Raw genomic sequence first — 20,429 nt, 5'->3', positions numbered from 1 at the left:
CTTATATTTCTTTTTGTTGGATTCTCCCCCTTTGAATTTAATTTCTTGTTGTGCTGGATGGATTCATTCTTCCAGGGTTCCTGGGATTGTGATCCTCATTGTCTTTTCCTAGGATATTGTCTAAAGTTTTTTTGGAGTGCTGGTTTGCTATTCATGAAGTTCCTAAGGTGCTCTTTATTATGAAAGTATCTTATTTCACCATCAATTTTAAAATACAGTTTTGCAGGGTACATCAGTCTGGGTTGGAGGCTGTTTTCCTTTAGGGCTTGAAATATGTCACTCCAAGCTCTTCTTGCCTGGATGGTTTGCATTGAGAAGTCTGCTGTGATTTGATGAGCTTTCCTTCATATGTGATTTGTTTCTTTTCTCTGCTTGTAGAATTTTGCTCTTCTCTTGGGTTTCTGGAATCTTCACTATTATATGCCTATGTGTAGATTTTACTTTTTTTTATCAAGGCTAGTTGGAGTCCTATATGCCTCACTTATCTGTGTGTCAAGTTCTTTTCCCCTGCTTTGGAAGTTTTCTGCCATCAATTCTGTAAACAGATCTTTCATGTCATCTGCACTCTCTCCTGTTTCGTCATTGTCTCCAATGAGTCTTATGTTATTCTTCTTTGCATTATCTAGCAGCTGCTGGATTGATTTCTCATGGTCCCTTACAATTTTAAAGCAAATTTTCTTTTCCTGGTAACTAATTGTAATATTATCTCCTATATCTGAAATTTTGTCCTCACATTGGCTCATTCTGCTGTGTAAATTTTCAATGGAGTTTTTAATCTCCTGGAAATCTGTTTGCATCTGTTTTGTGGATTCCATATGTTTCCTATGTTAGGATTCCATCATGTTCCTAAACTCCTGTATTTTTTAATCTGTGTCCTCTCTAGATTTATTAATCATGTCTTGCACTAGGGGCACAATCTCTGCTGTTATCTGAGAAATTATTTCTGATTTCATTTTTTCCAGATCTTCTTTTGTTGCCAGTTCAGGGAGTCCAGGTGGTTGAGTATCAGATTGTTCCATCTCATTTCCCTTTGAGGTTGCTTTAGGTGATCTGGAAGTCTAGTTTTGAAGCTTGTTTATGTGTCTTCTCATTTCATTTTGGAGGTGGTGTGCTACTGGCACCCACGTACCTCATCTCTTTGGTGCTGGGGGCAGCTCTGCTCCTCAGTGCTAACAGCTCTGTTAAATCTTGCAAAGACTAGTTAAGAATAAATTCATTAAATAATTTATTAATCTTTGCTGTGAGGCCAATTGCAGTTGTATGTAATCTGGTGACCTTGTTCATGGGTTTTGTCCTAAGTGCTCCAATTTAGGCACTACATCTAAACAATGAATCTATTTGTGCTAAAACTCAAGAGAACTGGTACTTGGTAATTAATCTCAGGAGGATTATCATGATATGCATACTTCCAATGATTGCTATCTAGGACGCCTCTTTTTGTTATTACTGGAATGTGAGAAATAAGTAAAATATCAGTCATATTTTGCTAGATACACTAAAGAAATAAATTTATAAAACATTTCAGAAAATTTGCACCATCTAGGGCACAATACTATTTTTTAAAAGAAATGCAAGTGTTTTTAACCTGTATGCCAAAAGCCAGAGCCTTATAAAAAGGGATCTTTTAGAAAAGAGAGAGGAAGAAAAGCTCAGTATGGTCTACATGGCAGCCACATTCTCATTGGATAATCTCCTACTTAGTTTTGGCAAAACCTGAGAGTCCCTGTGACATTTAAACTTAATTATGTCAACTTGATTGGCTTAAGAAATGCACAAGGGATTAGTAAAGCACATTTCTGGGGCATATGTGGGTGGGTGATGAAGGCATGGCCTTGGTCCCTGGCCCCTTTCTCTCTGGCTCCATTCCCCTGCTCTGCTTTTGGCCACCAGGAAGTGAGCAACTTTGCTCTGCCATCCCCTTACACCATGTTGTTTCTGCCTTGGAACCAGCTGACCATGGACTCAATTCTCTGAAACCAGGAACCAGAATGAACCTCTCTTCTTTTAAATTGAAGGTCTTACAAATTGAGTCCCAGAGATGAGAAAGCCAACTAATACATTCTGTTATTAATAAAGTGAAGGAACAAACAACAAAAATGTTAGGAAACATTTTTGAATGCCCCAGCCATTGCTAACTCCTATTATTTTTGTAATTTATACCTAGTTAATAAGGCTTGATATACATGGCCTATCTAGACTATATGGATTTTAGAGTTGTAAATCATTTTTTTAGAAATATAAATTTTTTTTCCATTAAGTTTATTGGTACATTTTAGGTTTACAATACAGTTACATTCATCATTAGGATCTTGTACCTTTACATGATGTGTCTTTGTTCTTATTTTATTCCCCATTCCCCTGCCCTCCCTTCACCCCCTCCACCCTTCCCTATTTACGAAGACTTTGTTTCCGTTTTTTAAATTAAAAGCAAGGCTAGGCTGAAGGCAATCTGTCATTTTTATTTTCTTTTACTTGATTTCTATTCATGGTTTAGTATATACCTTTAAAAAATAAGAATGTGCTGGTTGTCATATAAAGAGACTATCTTTTTTAAAATTCTGAATTGATACTGATAATTACTTTACTATGCACTTATCATTTTTATAATCTTCAAGGATTGCTACTTACATATTTGGAAATTAAAACGGATGACATTAATTCATCTTCCGAAGTGTAGATGACAGCATGTTGATAGGTAAGATACAAAAAGGGTCCCTGATTAAATGCTTTAGAAATACAAAGTAAAGTGCATTTAGGCAGATTTCTTTTCTTCAGATTTCTGAGAGGTTTTAATAAATTCACATGTATTATGAAACTCCAAAGGGCACCAGAACATCCAGTTTCTCAAAATTACTCACCCAGGGAGTCCATTCACTAGGAGAAATGCTCCTATACCATTGCATTTTTAGTGAGCTTGTGGTGTATTCTTAGTACTGTTTCAGCATTATACAAATAAGCATATGGGACATCATGGGTTAGTTGTTAGAATATTATTCTTCAGGTGGTAGTTAATTCCAGATTTTTTTTCTTGAGCTGTATCTATATTTAGAAACATCTCTTGTCGGGTGTAGGGTGTACACTATGCTCTTATAGGAACCTATTAATCCTCCTTCTGGGTCCTGAATGTTTTTGCAAGTATTTGCTTTTCATTGGATTTATCCACTAGGTTAGGCAGGAACTAATGCCTTACTTTGTTTTTGGCAACTTGAACAATATCTTGCACACACAAGACACTCAGATACTTTGTTTTCAAAGAAATTACAGCTACTAAATTTCAAAGCAAGGAAGAATGTTGATTCATGGGTAACATCCTCTAGTCAGGTAACCCAAAGCTTTCTCACCTTTTAGATTTTGATAATTTATCATTGACATATTGGAGGGACTGTGTCCCACATATGTTTTTCTTTGTTAGATTAGAATTAACTGACAATATAAACCTGCTTGATGAGGTGGAGGTAGGATGAGAACAGGATATGATGAGAACCATGTGGGCCATGTGTGTGCATACAGACAGCACGAGCACACATGTGAGTGTCATGGTTCCCCACGGGACACACACGGCTCATGAGATTCACAGAGTAAGACTAGTCTGGATTTTGATACCTACTTGAGCCAAAATCACACTATAATAACTTAATTCTTTCCAATAGTCATAGTAGTGTCATTTTACCTAAATTAAAAGATAAAAGATAAAATTAATTGACTTCGAGTAAAGATTTTTAAATCAATACATTCATATTTCTGAAAAATGGTCTTAACAAAGTAATATGAGGAAGACATTTAATTACATCTCATAGCAGTCTGGGAACTCTTCCCATTTAACTACTGAGATGGTTAATTTTAAGTGCCAACTTGTCTGAGTGAAGGGACACCCACCCAGATGGTCAAATACTGTTTCTGGGTTGTGTCTATGAGGGTGCTTTTTTGTTGTTTTCCCCCCCAAGATATTGGCTTTTTATTCTTGCGCTACCTAGTTTGTATTTACCCCACTGATCTGTAAGGACATTTTAAAAATTATTTTTCTTGGTACATTTTAGGTATACAATATAATGACATTCATCATTGGAGATTTGCACCTTTACAAAATATATTTTGATTCTCATTTTTTCCCCATTCCCCTGCCCTCCCTTCAACCCCTCCATCCCTCCCTATTTACAAAGACTTTGTTTTTATTTTTTCATCTTCTCATATTAATTCCATTCCCCTCTTTCCTTTCCCCTACCCCTCCCACTTCCCCTTCCCCTCTGCACCCTTTTTTCCTATTTCACCTTATCTATTATACCTTTTGATCCTTATTTACAGTTTCAGTTTCTTACACCAGAGAAACTATTCAGTATTTACACATGTGTCCTATTTATCTCAGTATGGCCTCAATGTGAATCCATTCAGCTACAAATGTCTCTAATTTCTCACTCTTTATGGCTGAGCAGTACTCCATTTTATTTAAAAAGCCACATTTGCTTTATTCAGTCTCCAGTTGATGGGCAGTAAGTTTAGCACTGGAATTGGTAGACTAAATAAAGACAATCAACACACAGGTGCTAAGAATTAGCCAATCCAGTGAGAACTGCAATGGAATGAAAGGGAGGAGGAAGTACTGACTTGATCTTTCTGTGTGAGCTGGGAAGTTCACCTTCCCCTGCCTCGGGATACTGTGGGTATCCTAGACTCACACTGAAACTTACACCATTGGATCCCTGGGTTCTCAGTCCTTGGGTTTGAACTGAAATTACACTGCAAGGCTTCCAACTTGCAGCCAGCTAATGGTGGGATTTCTCAGGTTTCCCAATTTTGTGAGCCACTCTTTCATAATAAATCTTCTCTACAAATCTCTCTCTATACTTTTAGTTCTGTTTTTCAAAGAATGCTGGCTAATGCCATTACAAATTCAATGTTGGAAGGGCCTGAGGACAAATTGTCAATTTCTGTCTCCAAATTACCCAAGTGCAAAGCTCTACTAATAAATTAGCTGTGTGGAAAAAAAAAATCTGAAACCGAAATTATGTGCCAACTTCAAAGATTTTAAAATGTCACAATTTGAAGGCCTCCAAAATGAGAGACTAGTGCCATGTTTGTAAGTTCACGCAAAGTACAAATAAATTGCATGCTTGTAAACAGGTGCTTGAGAAGGGCACAGCATCACATGTATCTTACTCATTTGGGCAACGAAGAACTTCCTGTGTATTCTCTCTCTCTCTCTCTCTCTCTCTCTCTCTCTCTCTCTCTCTCTCTCTCATGAACCCAGGGCAAACACTCTACCACAAACTGACATCCCTAATTCTTTTAAAAATGTTCTAATTCTGAGACAGAATGTCACTAAATTGCCCAGGCTGGCCTTGAACTTGGAATCCTCCTACTTAAGCCTTCAAAGTAGCTGGAATTACTAAGTATCCACTAACATGCCTGGCTTTTTGTCTTCTAGCTAAAATTATTTAACGATTCAGTCAGAATAAATGTTCTCCTCTCAAATAATTTCTTTACTCCATTTTTCATCTAGATTTTTTTCCTCTCACTTTTGAAGTCTTCTCCTTTTATTATGATTTAGGGCACAGAAATGCTAAGCTTTCCTTCTTGTGTCTGGGTTTTTGTTTGTTGGTTGAATTTTGTTTTGTAATTGGATTGGACTGATATTGACCATTGTTTTAAAAGGTCTTATATTGGGCAGGGGATTTAGCTTATTGGCACTGCACTTGCCCGGACAGCGCAAGGTCCTGAGTTCAATCCCTGGTACCCAAAACAAAACAAAACAAACAAAAAAAGGTCTTATAAAGGGACTACTTCCTTTCCCTTTCATTGAACTGGTATATATGTTGCCCAAGAAAATTGATACTTTAGTGATTTCACCTCTAAGTCCTTTACTTTGCCTACTTTAAAGTTTATAGAGTGAGACCTAATGGCCCCAATTCATTACCTTCCATGTACCTTCATTACTTTTTGTTCTGTGACTTTGCAGTTTCTCTGACTTAAGAGATGGAATCTCTTTTTCATACTTAGCCTTGTAATTTCCTTTGATGAACAGAATTTGGCTGAAGTGCTGATGTTTTGGGTATCAACGAAAACCTCCATTCATGTGTCCAGACTGCTGCATACCAGGTGTGCGTGAGAACACATCAGGTCAGCCTGAAGTGCTTGAAAGAATGCGGCTGAGCTTCCTCAGGGCCCCTGGGCTTGCCACCCCACATCAGTCAAATGCCATTCATCCCTTCAACGTGGGGGCAAACTCAGCACCATCAGTGGAGCCCTCAGGTAGCCCAAGGCTCACCATGAACGTGTGAGCAAGTCCAGCTGAGATCACAAGAATGCTTCCTGGGCCAGCTGAACCCCCGCCCCATGAGCTAAACAATGCTTCTTCTGGGGGCTTCATGGCTGCCATGTGACATTATGCGGTAATAGATAACTGATGTCACAGGTACTGGATATACTGTGACTGTGATTGTCTCCTGGCCGCCTCCATATCAGGCTCATTCTGCCCACTTAACTGCACATAAACACAAGCTGACGTTATATGTCAATGAAGTCTTGGACCATATTCACAGGTTTAAGTAAGGTGTTAGTGTTGTTTTACTGCATTTTCTTTAAGCTCTCAACTAGTAAAATTAGAAAGGTGTCTAGAAGAGTTAGTCTACTGAAATGATGAATGTGGGAGATAGGGTATCCAACAGGATAAACTACATTCTCTAAATAAAAATACTGCAATGCTGTATAAGCAACTGAAGGCTCAGCAGAAAAACAAATCCTTTTCATTTGTTCTCACTTCCATTTTCAACTATATACATAGTAAGTTGCTGGAAGCCAATTGTTTCCTTAGGAATTCTTAATGAGAATATTACTTCTTGGTGTCAAGATGTTTAAAATGTTAATGCATCAGAATGTATCAGGTTTCTGTTAACAAATTATACTTCAAGGGATTTTTCTACTTCACATAAAACTTTTTAGAATCAAGTAACATGATTCTTGACACTGCTTCCTATTGGATGGCTTTAGAAATTGATGATGGCTACACTCCAGGACACAAACAAAAAGCACATATGCTGAAAACCTAAGGCTAAGAGTGGATTTGAAAGCATAACCAACTAAATGCCAGTAACTTCTAGTTGTGAAAATGAAGGCTCAGTAGGCTTTATGTACATGTTTTTAGCATCGAACATTTTTTCCTATCAATAAACTTTTGATCTGCAAAGGAAATTAAGAATTACACAATTATATGCATGTGTAAAAGAGAAGAAAGTGAGAATGAGAACAAAAGGAGAATGGATTAGTGTGTATGAGAGAAAATACAGTATAAAAGCGGTCTTTCCAATTTCATCAATGTACATTCCAAGATGACATTCTGACAGTGAACACAGCAGAATATAAAGGTCATTCTGTGTTAAAATTACTTTTATTCAGGATGAAAAATACAACATGTAACCAGATTAGATGATATTCTATGATTAGCTTTTTACCACATATTTCAAAAGAACAATATACTTATTTCCCATTGTTGCTACTGTAATATATTTCTTTTTATTATTATTTAGAAGGTTACAATGTAGTGTTTCATGTAGCTTTTCTGTAATAGCAGATAGAGAACATCTTGCGTACAAATACAGGCAGAAAAAATTAACACATGACTTCTCAAAGTAATAACAAGGAAAACACCAAATCTACAACCTGGAGTTCAGCGTTCCGGGAATTTTTTTTTTTCATTAAATAGGTGCTTTCTTGGGTATCATATGGCCTGATAAAAGCTCTACACTTTGCAGACTGCAGCGGCATAAAGCTGTTTCCAACAGGATGGAGGAAGATGGATTTGAGGTAGAAAGGTGGTCAGTCATGGCTTTCCTCTTATATAAAACATTTTTCTTCTTCTCAAAATATCTATGCTGCAAATAGACACCCTTTCCCCCCAACCCACCCAAACTATTCTAAAAGAATAACAATTTCTAACTTCAAGCCTCCTTCTTGGCCAAATCTCAGTGAAAGAGAACCCAAAGTTACAATGTCCTGATGTTTTAAAAGCAGATGTGCTTGAATCAAAACACATTATTTTCATTTTTATTTTTGGTTTCACTACATTTGGTAATTACGTAAAATGTTTTCAATGAATCCATTAAATGTTAAATAAAAGAATGGGACCATATACCTAAATCGAATGCACGCAACGGATGAGCCAGTGGTACAACCATCTAAGCATTAATTTCATTCTTCGGTAGAAGTTGTGGCATGGGCGTTTGAAAAACATCTTTCCCAAATATACTGATCAAGTGACAGGAATTTAAGACATCTGTTCATCCATCCAAAAGGTAAAATGACACATGCACTAAATTTGTGACTGCTCTCAGAAAGAAAGCAACTAGAAGTCACAAGATTTATACAGGAGTTGAAAATACAAAAACAACAATAAAATTCTCTTTAAAAGGAACTCAAGACAATGATGTGCTCGTGTCTCGTGGTAGGTAAAGGTCTGCTGTGTATTTTATGATAAAAATCAAAGACCCGCGGATAGGAAACGTACCAAGTTTTGTTTCTGTGTCAAAATAAAAATGTGCTTACATGGGCAAACTTTGGTAAAATGATCTTTGAGATTATTATAATGCACTCAATCATATGGACTGGGGTGTGAAATAAATAAAGAAATCAAGACCTACTTACATAGAAAAAGGAATAAAAAGTGGGGGAAATATTCTAATAGACATGCCATTTAGGCCCACATGATTTTTAACGCGGTTATCACTAAAGAAATAAGTGTATGATGTCAAATAAAGTTAAACAGTATACTCAGAGCTGTTATATATACATATATTTATATATATGTATATATATATATTAAATATTTGATTGAAATGTATGAACTTTCTAATTTGGCCAAATTATGGGAACAAATACATGGAATCCATTTGGTCATATAGGTGATGAATTATAAATAACCAAACAATGGTAAAAGAGTCAAAGAAATAAACAAAGTCATTGTACAAGGTTAACAGGAGCAGCAGAAGGAATGTAAAAATGTGAAGTGATCTTCTAATTCTTATGAAATGTTTGTCATGGGTATTAAAAAGACAGAATCATATTAGAAAGCCCCCACCCACCTTCCCAATGCCGTATACATTATACAAATCGGTGACAAGTGTATTACCATTTCCAAATACCTCTCTGTTCATTAATTTACAGTTGCATAGAAAGGGAAGAAGAAAACAATAATATATGGTTGATATAAAAACAAAATATCCTTTTCTCTTTGGAGAGTCAGTGTTTTACTCCTTCAGTAGAACACACAGCCAACGCTCAACAGCATGTGTCAAGGAGGCATGGAGCTTCAGGTTAAATGGAACTTGGAATTGGCATTGCGAAGAAAAGGGAAACACTGGCTGTCAGGAAATGTTGGCTGGCGGGTGAACACTTCACATGGCCTGTGGGAGGGGAAAACAGCACTGTCACAACATCTGCATAGAGCACTCCACGTGGCATAGGCCTATCAACTTCTTGAAGAATTAGAAGTGCATCTGTCTGAACCAGGCTGACCTCATTTGGCTATGTTCAAAAGGGGCCCTAAATTCTCATGTGACTTTTGCTCCCTGGGATGAAGTCCTTCTTACCCTGCAGCCACCCAGTGTGCTTTTTATGACTGCAGATATCAAAGAAGAAAGTCTGGATGTTTTTCCTCTTGCTCAGGCTGAAACCAAGTTAAAATGGAGAGCACCTGGCTTCTTCTTGGAAAAAAGAGCAAAGGCAACTGAATGATACAAGTGGGAGGACTGTGACAGGGTCTCCTACAGAAGAAGCACCCTGACAACTCCAATCTGTCAAACTCAAGATGGGGTCAAGAGAAAAAGAAGAGAAGACAGGAATCAAAAAGCCAAGGGTGGGCAGAGATGCCCATTAAACGTAAAATGTCCCAGGCAAGAGGATCCAAGCCTCAGTAGAGGGAGTGAGTGGTATTAACCCTTCCAAGGAAAGGTCAAACAGTTGGTTTCTTAAACGTATTTTGAAGTTAGAAACATTTTAAAAATCACTACAAAATAAAATCATCCAAACGGGACTATGCCTCATAAATCATGAGGAAACTTTCAGGACTTCCAGTAAAGGCACCCTGTCTGTCTGGGCCTTTTATTTTGTGGAGGACTTGGCATGAAGTCTTGCTCCTCTGGACATGTGTGGCTAAAGAAGTTGCTGGAAAAGCTGCCCAAGTAGCACACTTCCCAGGGTGACCAGAAGTAGCACACTCACTGGACTCTGGAGCCTGGAGTGTCTTCTGCATAAAGCACGATTCTGTATTCCATGTTCTGAACCCTTCATTGTCATGTCAGCAAACACTGATGGCAATGTTCACTGAGTTCCAAGCATGTGTTAGCTTCCAAGGTACCGAGGTGAGAGAGCCTCAGCGTGATACAGGTATGTGAGCTATCTCAATAGTAAACATAATTCCTTTCTAACATGGGATCAGTCCAACCAGAGTAAATTCTATGTATTTTGGGAAGAGAGAATGAGAGAAATCAATTCCACTTGGGAAAGGTACTTGTTACATATTAATATTGATAACTAACTCTTTCAAGTCAAAATGAAGGCTTCAGGAATTTTTTATTATTTCTATATTTTCTATTATCCCTGAAAATTGGACGTGTCTGTTCAATAAGTGCACAATAACTCATTTTAGATCTCAGAATTCTACAAATTTATGACCACACAGTATAAGCAGTAGCACAACTATCCAGAAGAAAAGGTACAGTTTTCATGAATTTCCATTTGACCCAAGGTGTGGAAAGAGGGAAAAGGAAACAAAGAAAAACACTGTGGAAGAAAAGGAGGAAGGAGCCAGACATTTGTTCTATCCACTGAGTTACTATATTGGCAGGAACAATTTAGATCTTCGCAGGCTCAATTTATTAAAATCTAAAAACAAAGTAGGACTTACTATCCCTTTCTGCTTTAAATTCTGAGCACTTGTAAAGTATTTGAGGATTTACTCTCTCCCTTCCCCACCCTCCATCACTCGCAGGCTCAGCAACACTTCCGGATCATCTGCCCAAAATGCTCCAGATTCTGGTCACACTTTCCTCTGCTGCACTGTGTTCCATAAAGAGATCTGCACTCCCCACAGTGAAACCTCTCCTCATTGCCCTCTGGACCATGGCTCCTCATCAGAAAACTCCCATTCTCACACTGGACCATGAATGCTTCCTTCCCAGCTTGCTCTAACTGCTATTAAGATCTCCCTGAAGACACAGCTTGACAATAACCCTAAAAGTCACCTAGGGCTCTTTCTCCCATATTCCTCACACACTCAGGAATCTCTTCCTAGACCTCCTCAAGGCAATTCCTTCTTTCTCTTCTCCCGAAAAACACCCATTTGAATAATGTGGCAGTCAGATGAAAGCCCATTCATGATGCAGTCATTCACTGACCCCTTGAGTTATGTTCCCTTTCACTTCTTGAAGAAGGGATAGCTCCACGACTCACGTGAAAGCTACACCCACACAAACGATTCTGCCAACACCCTGGCCTCTCAGTTCTTTGAGCTCCTCTCTTCCAGTGATCCTGTCCTCTTCTTTTCTTACCTATCTCCTCAAATGTGGACCATTACCAAAACCTGTGACTCCTCCAACATTTCAATGTCAGTTATCCCTCCTTCTGACAATCACCTCTTCCTTTTCATCTTACTTTGGCCAGAATGGCAATTTCATCCACTCTCTGATTTTATAATTCATACATCTTTGCCTCTTTCCATTTCTCATTTCTTTCACCATTGAACTGAAGGTGCTAGTTCAATCATTATAATCATTTCTTTGCCTGTTCCCTTAAATTGCTCTCCTTGGTTGGCTAAGCCACAACAACAACTTTATTAAATTAAGGGCAATCCTCGGGCTACTCTTGTGCTTGTTTATGAACCTGCACGTGGTTGTAAGTCAACATTTGACCCTGCAGACTTGCCTGTAAAATTCATGACATATTAAGAGGTGCCCTTTAATGCAGTCTGCTCCTCATACTGTATTTCTGGAAGCATCTTCCCTCCAGTTCTCCAAGCATATTCTCCATTCTCTCTTCACACTTCTGACACCACCTCCCCCACCTCTCACTCTGCTGACATCCCAGCTTTTAATTCACTAGGATGACAGGAGCACTCAGAAAAAGATCTCCACAGGCTCTCACTATGGCATTACTATGCTACTTCACACGCCCCTTATCTGCTAGCTAAGAACCCAGCTTCTTTTGATAATGTGTCAGTCAGAAGGTTCATTGATTCAAAATTACTAAGAAGTGCATGGAAGAAAATATTCTACCCAGAAAGATGAACTGTGGCACATTATTACCAAGAGTACCTGCTTAGGAAAATACTGAAAAACAAAAGGCTAGAGCTACCAACAGATCTCAACAAATTTTTAAGCAAGAAACATTTTCCCCCTTGAAGTAACAATCTTTGCACCATTACTTTGGTATCTGTCACTTTTTTGTTTTCAATCCATGTTCTGTGATAGCTACAGACATGGGAGAGAATGGTCAGCCAAATTAATATGGTAACTTTATATAGAATATAACATGATATTAGAACACACAGGATCAAATGTACAGGCACAGTATTTTTGATCTGGTTAGGAACTCCCCTCCCTGGCCCCTCCAGATTGACAAATTTACACAGAATCAATTTACAATTTAAATGTCAAACAAGTTTACTTATTTGCATAGAGAATGGAGTAGGACAAAAATCAATGGTAGCTAGTCTGCTTACTCTGGGTTGGATCAGCAAGAATTGAGCCAATCAAGCCATTAAGTCTTACCTGTGGTCTGCTGGGGACATTTGCTGAAAAAGAAAACAAAAGAAATCAATTGAGGGTCCTATTGTTGCTTCCAGCTTTCATGCATGCAAATGAATGTATCACTCTAAGTAGGACAATAAATCACTGTTAAAGGGAAGCTCAAGGAAAATAAGAAACAACTCCTCCACTAGTCCCTCAAGGCTTCAACAAAGGCTAGTTTTCCTATTTAATTTCTTATTATCACCTGTGATTTAAAATACAAAAGTTCCACCCAAAGTATGCTAGCTCTTTTAAATAAATATGCACTAAAACATTCAGTGATCACTTCATTTTGCAAAATATCTCAAAGTTTCCTCTTTAAATTATGCTGTGTACTTGGTTTATACATCAGAACAAAACAAATTCTGTATATTTTACTGAAGAGTACAAATTCTGACCAACAGACCCATGGGACAATGACTCTTTGGTTTCTGTCACGCTTCGCTAACCCTTGCCTGGAAGTTGTAGGTAGATGGTGCACCAAAGGGCTACCTCCTCCTCAACAGCCTTCAGCTAACAATAATGTCTTTGATGGGCCCAGTAAGAGCATCTAATTAGCCCTTGCATCCAGGTTCTTCAATTTCTTCCCTGTTCCACATCCCACAAGAGTAAAGCTGAGCTGACCTGGTGGGCTTTGTGAGGGCAGTGAAATTTCATCCAAGGTCTCTACTTTTTCACCTCCCTCTCAATCACAATCACACTGAACACAAGGAGGGAAGGAGGAGTGCCATTACAGCAACATCTGTTCTTGGTCAAATAAGAATTTTTTTTAACCAGTCTACTGCACTCTCATTTCTCTTTGGCAAAACTGGGGGCAGGGCATCAATGACCGCACACTGGGTAGGAGTTACTTTGTGAAGAAAAACAAGAAGGTGTGAAGTAGAAACTCCCCATGATGCTTGGAGGGAAAGAGTGAGTCCCTGTGTTTGGGGGAGAATCACACTGAAGCAAGCCAAGCCCTGCCAGATATGTAAGCTACATCACACAAAAAGAGTAGACTTTCATATGCATGCACGCCACACCCCAGGGATTCCTGGGTGGAATTATTACCAAGTTCACTCTTTCTAAAAGAAGCAGAGATGTGCTTCTCTTGTAAGTAACAAATGTGATAGCCAAACCCTAGACACAAGTCTAATCTATTTTGCTCCACACCAATACTTTTAACCTTACAAGTTATTATCAAATAAAAGGTTATAGATGCTCCTCTGGACAAACTTATAAATATATATTTAAAAGAAAATCAAGAAATCATTGCTTTTCAGTAGGCTTTGAGTTTTTGATGATTATCACCTAAATTTAGCAAACATGGGCAATTCACAGCGGAAACACTCCTGTGGAATAACGGTAATTTAAAAAGCATTTGTTGGTCTATCAGCAAAAACTACTTGGCTTACTACCACCATCCCATGTATTTCAAGGACTTAAATGAAATAAAAGGGAGAAAATATTTTATACTAATAAAAGAAATCGTTATAGCAGTCACTGGAAATTTTAGTGTGTACATTACTTATTTGGCAATATAATTAAATTCCCTTCATTAACTTTACCAGAATGACATGCCAACACCTGCCCTGCTGCTCTGAAATTCAATATAATTTTTAAAAGATTGTAAAAGGCCATAATCCAAAGAAGCTATGACAACCAACTAGGATATTAATTCAAGATGGAGGAATTCTAAAGTGCTACATACAACACAGTTAAAACAAAGTTATGCTAAATTAAGCAATCCATGCAATTAGGATCATGAATACAGTTTCGTTTTAATTCCATGATTACCAGGAGTGGAAATTCATTTGTGGCCATGTTAATTTTTAATACAAAAGGGACAAAAGTCAAAATGAATGTGCAGGTCAATTCATCCCACGCTGGTGACAACCAGTTTTAAAATTATCATTAGTTATAGGGGCTCGAGAGATTGGCTTGGCACTGGGCAGGGGCCAATCCCATTTGTTTAGATGAATCCTCAAAAAGTGGTCAGTAAGCCTTGGGAATTGTGAGGCATTATTAAAAGATTTGCTAGGTGAGCCATGAGAGGAGCACTAAAGCAAATGACTTCTACAGCACCTTCTGACTACTATCTGGGAACATTTCAACAATTCCCAGTTTGAGAATTTAATCACTCATTAATTCATCCTGCTTTCACTTCAGAAATATATACAAGTCTATGCCATGTACCGATTATTATGCATCCATTTAAAAAGATTTTAAAAGTTTAGATAATTTAAAAATATGTATCAATTTCATAAACCAATCAATTAAACTTTTTAAGTGGAAACTGTCACTACCTTGGAGATTTTTATGTTATCAAAGCAAAATATGAATATCAAAAAGAGAGAACTAAATCCAAAGTAACAGCACAACTTTCAGAAGTTGTGCTTCCTATTGTGGTATCTCAGGGCTCCATCAGCTATTCCCTGAACCTTGATAACCAATAATATTCCCAATCAACAGGAATTTTATACTTGTATTTAAAAGGGGAAGTATAGCATGAAATAAATCATTTACCTCTTAAGATTCATTTTCTTCTCTACAATTATCTATTTTTATTTGTTTTCTGTTATTTTACTCATAATTCTTTATATATTTTTTAACTGTATTCTTAAAAGTACTTTAGAAAATGAAAGAATCTTAAATTTGTACCACAGAAATTTTACTTGGAATAATCCATTTTATATAAATTATAAGGTAATATTTAAACATTTTTTGGCTTTCACTGCCAATTGATTTTTAAATTGAAAATGTCCACCATGACATTTAAATAAAACCTTCTAAACAGAATTCAATTTACAAAATTTGTTCTTTAATAATCAATGTATTTAGGTGTGAGCTGAACTAAACAGCAATATCTTAAAAATTTGATTTTGAAACTCTGACTTATGAGAAGTAGGATGAGGTTTTGTCTAGACATTAAATACTGCTCAGAACCCAAACATCTAAAACAAAGTTCAGTCTTGAATGATAATATAAAAGATTGAATCTGTTTCTCTATTAAGGTGGTTATATAATCCAAAAAGTAAGCAACAGGGCCGGGGATTTGGCTCAGTGGTTCCGTCACCTGCTGGGAAAGCGCAAGGTCCCAAGTTCAAACCCCAGTACCACACACACACAAAAAAGTAAGCAACAATCTAACAGCATGGAGGCAGCAATTGGCTTTCTTTTGATTCTAGAGTCAAAAGTGTGTATGTGTGTGTGTGTATAGGTATGTGCATTATGTGAGTGTGTTTGTGTGCATACATATTCATGTGTGTGCTTTCTGGGGAGTGAGCGTGGGGACTGATAGACATTAAATGTAATCACACAAACTTTAAGAAGCACAGTATGAGAATTACAAATGAAAACCTGAGAAATGACATGCTTGCAAATATAAAAAGATGTATTTATGAGCTTGTGCAAATGATAATATACCCTTTAGGCTCAGAGTCTTGAAAAATACAGAGAGAAATATACTTTAAATAGTTTAAGTCCTGCTATTGATGGCATATGCAAAACTACAGAGTGGTATAAAGGTAAATTTTGTGATCACATCACTATATCTTATTTAACTCTGCTACTGATAATTGATAATATCTTTCTCTTCATTTAGGATGTATTTTCTACAGAGATGGTAATGGCAGAAATAAGTGAAAGGAGAGGGTGTGATTCTTTTATAAAGCCTTAGGTTAATGTCTGTCTAGGTTTAAAATCAGTTTGGGAGGATATTACCCAAATTATAAATAATAATTTCATATTCTTTGAAAGATTATTTACAATATAATTGTATCAGTAGCATGTATCTACATACAAAGAGACTTTCAATTTGAAACTGTGGAGGTCTTTCAGGTGAGAGCTCAGCAGAAATTGCAAGGTGGCAAAATGCCCAAAACAAAACATTTGGGAAAAATAATCAATAAATTAGAACCATTATATAATTTCTCCTGGGATCTGGAGCATTTTTATTTGGTGATTTTCTGGCTCTAGGTTGCTCATATGGAAAATTCATAGAGTCATAATCTGTGATGCCTTAAATTACTTGGCTTTTACACAATGATTAATTTATCCCTTGAAAAAAGAAATCAGTCGAGAAAAAAAGAGGAAAATCTGAAAATAATCCTTTTCTGCCCTAGAATCTGATGACATCCAACAACAATGTCTTGAAGAAAAGAGAGGGAATTACACTTGAAAGGCTATTTTTCATGCCTTGTTTGGCATGCCACTAAAAGCTGTCCTTTGAAGGAATACCAGTTTCTTATGATAGCTTGCATTGAAGAGAATAATTTCTTTTTAGAATAAGCTTGCACTGAAGAGAGTAATTTCTTCTTAGAATCGGATATTATTTATTTGCTTTCATTTTACCACTTGTAAGGCATATTGAAAAATCTCAAAGAGCGGGATTGTGTTGTCACTACACCCCAGGGATGTGATGGTATCTAGTTTGAGCTACATTCTCTTTGTCAAAATATATAATGTTTGCCTTATTTTCCAATAATACCCAACGTTATTTCTAATATCAGCGTTTGCTATCTTGCCAGAGAAGACAAAGGGCTATTTGTGGGAAAAGGGGAAGGGCAGGAAAAGTATGGGGGTGTTGGGATGGCCTCTCGTACTCACCACAGCAAGATGGAAATGTGTTGTTGATCTGCTCCATGACCTCTGTGAGGTCTGTGTCAGTGTCATGGGGTGGGGCCAGCAGGTCCTCTGCCACTGGGACAGCACAGAAAAAACAACAACAGACCTCCTGAAATTAATGTCCAGCTTTCCAAAACTCAACATCAGTATACCATACTGTACCCAGCCTCAGCATATCAATGGGAAATGGGTTCTCATTGAAAAGGACACATTCAGGAGGAAATATCAAAGACATTTTTGCATTCATTTCTTGGTAATGTTATCCTACACAATTAAAATGGATTAATAGTTTGTGTAGAAACAATCTACGCATCAAGGGAAACAAGACTGAAAAATAAGTAATGTAGTCACTGAGCTCTATGTCTTACTTGGAAATCAATTATTTTGCATGACAAGTATTTTTTCATACAAGTAAAATAGTCTATCAATTTCTCTTCCCTTCTTTCTTTTAGCAGTGTGGGCTAGCTTATTCTGTCACAAAGTAAACGTCTGTGATAAGATATTCCACAAATAAATTAATCTAGTCACATTCTACAGTCTTCCATAGAATTTCAGAAACTGAATTTCAAAATGTCATCCCTGAACACCTAGAGAGTCCTTCCTGGCCTGAGTGGCAGGTCCTCATGTGACTGCTGACGGTCTTGGATGGGACCACTGCCTCAAATGACAGAACAGGAAATGTCTACTGGGACTAGGATGGATAAAACAGATGAACGAGCTCCCGGACCTTAGGAGGGAAAAACCATAATGTTTGCTGTAATAGCCTTTAATATTATGGTCTGAACACAAATGTAGAAATTTTAGAGACATTTATTTTTTTAAAAAAAGAATCTTCTCAAAGCAAAAAAATTTAATTTCTTGTCCGTTCCAAAAGCAAAGAGCATTTTTCATTTTTCACTGAAATCCAATCCACTCCTACACACCATATAAGCCAGTACATTGTAGCTTATTATCCTAAAATATTTGCTTTCTTTGATATTGTTAAAATGGTGTTGTACTCATCTCAGACTGCAGAGAACACTCTCGTGTGCTTTAAGGCTTCTACGTGTGAGAATGTGACTTAAAATGAAAAGCAAACAAGTGGCAAAGTACAAAGAAACTGGGTACATGGCCCGGGGACACTGACCTGCTTGGTGGAACTGCTGGCCTGGGTCTGGGGCCAGTGCGCAGCTCAGTGCAGAATGCTGCGGCGAAGCCCATGGGGAGACACCATTGATTCGGGAATCAGATTCTGGCTGGAATCAGAGAAAGGAATCAAACAACCCTGAAGGACAGCAGTTCCCTCTTAACTTCCTGTTCCTCACCATGGGTATTCAATGAGAGGAGTCTGCTCTCAGGTATTTCCCGAAACCTGTTAGCATCTGCTCGGTAGAGGCACTAGTGCTTCACTTGAGTTTCAAGTGGGTTTCTCCTTCCATGTTGCACCTTGAAGAACTCCTTTGGTTATATTTCAAGATTTATTAATGTAATTTTCATCCCTTTATTTTTCTGTTACTTTTATATCAACCAAGGAAATTTAGAAACACTCTTCATTCATCTTTCAAAATTTAACACTGGGCCTCTAATATGGTAAATTTATCAAATTTCAACATTAGCACATATTTAAAAGTAATAAATGGAGAGAGTGGTTGAGTATGATTTTAGATTCAGTTGCCAGTTTCTTGGAGTCACATTGTAATTCTGCCACTCAGAAGTGGTATAATTCTGGCCAAATGATACAACCTTTTGTGTCACAAGAGTCTTTATGTTTAAAATGGATATGATGATAATAGTGCCCATGGCACAGAATTTTGTAAGCAGTGTAGTAAGAATATCTAAAGCGATTTAACACTACCAACACTTTGTATGTGTACTGTTGCATAAATCTTTAGAATGGTGATGGATATGTTGACAAGTGTACGGTAAAATTAGCAAGTGAGATTCACCGTATAGGGAATACACACATCTCATTTTTATGCAGTTTCCCATTAAGTTCATATTGGCTAAAGTCTGATAGTTATGCCTGTTTCTACTATCAGAGTTGAAGTTTTCATCTACTTCTGGCATTCATGCTAAATCGTTAAGAAGAGATAAGTGCTCTATGATCTGGGATATTTGGAGGCATTTCGATATCAGCTATCTCCAAAAGCATTACTGTGCAATTCTAAAGCACATGAGCTATTAGACAGCTCTGTCTAATGGGATGGAGGGAGCAGGGGGAGGGAAAGCAAGCAGAAAGCCTTTAGCCCTCCCAAGCATCAAAAAGCTACAGCAAATAGAGGTTTCAAGCACAGCTTCCTTCCGCAGTGATTCTGTGTATATACAAAGTTGTTAACACTAACACTTCTCATTCTAAATAAAGACAACGCACAAGAAAACTCATCCCTTATTCAGGCACCATTCAGAAACTTCAAATTCATGATACAAGCAAAGCAAGTTTTCAGTGCACATACCTGGCACTAAGGTAAAGAATCAAACATTCTGAGCTCTTAACAGAAAGCTAGGTCTTGGGTCATTTCTTTCTTTTTTTTTTTTTTTTTTGGTACTGGGGATTGAACTCAAGTCCTTACGCTTGCAAGGCAGGCGGTGGAACCACTGAGCTAAATCCCTGGCCCCTTGGGTGACTTTTGAGGAGCTGCTTTTTCTAGATGCAGAGTTTGGAGGTGCTGAAGTAGACCTTTCACAAAGCCGTGTCACACAACTTCTGAAACAATGGTAGACACAGAGAAAAGTACATAGTAAAAGTATAAGGAGAGACCTGTGGGCCACAATGTAGGTAATGCAGAAATTATAATGTTTCAAATGATTCTGACACATTAAAAGACACTGATAGCAACTGTGACGGGATGGTTTTCTAAAATTTGAGCAAATCACTGGAGAGAAAGTAGCTTCTGCTTTGATTTGATACATCATTTCTGGAGAAAAGCAACTCTATTATATTACCAAGGGGCTCCACAATGCCCAGACTGGAGAAAAAGATAGCAGATGACTTGAATGTTGATGTTAACTCCTTCCTCAAGCAAGGAGTTCCCTGCCCCTCGGCAGGGATTCTATCCTACACAGAGGCGTCTT

General features: G+C 37.6%; 1 protein-coding gene across 15 annotated transcripts in view; it reads right to left on the bottom strand.

Annotated features, from left to right (window-relative positions):
• Nucleotides 1–7,362: 7,362 nt before the first annotated feature.
• Nucleotides 7,363–20,429, bottom strand: part of Utrn (utrophin) — a 527,655-nt gene continuing 514,588 nt past the window's right edge. For all 15 annotated transcript variants that reach the window (XM_087190253.1, XM_087190252.1, XM_087190262.1 and 12 more), the window contains 4 exons: nt 18,505–18,613; nt 17,361–17,453; nt 12,756–12,778; nt 7,363–9,392 (listed from right to left, as the gene is read on the bottom strand). In XM_087190253.1, coding sequence (XP_087046379.1) covers nt 9,384–9,392; nt 12,756–12,778; nt 17,361–17,453; nt 18,505–18,613 — 234 coding nt within the window. In that variant the 3' untranslated portion in view covers nt 7,363–9,383. The remainder of the gene's footprint in view (nt 9,393–12,755; nt 12,779–17,360; nt 17,454–18,504; nt 18,614–20,429) is intronic.

The sequence above is a fragment of the Heterocephalus glaber genome, unplaced genomic scaffold (assembly GCF_053883595.1).
Source record: "Heterocephalus glaber isolate CG9 unplaced genomic scaffold, H.glaber_assembly_v1.0 deba00001550, whole genome shotgun sequence".
Lineage (NCBI taxonomy): Eukaryota > Metazoa > Chordata > Mammalia > Rodentia > Bathyergidae > Heterocephalus > Heterocephalus glaber.
Note: the sequence above shows the minus strand (reverse complement) of the source record. Positions and strands in the feature narration are given on the sequence as shown.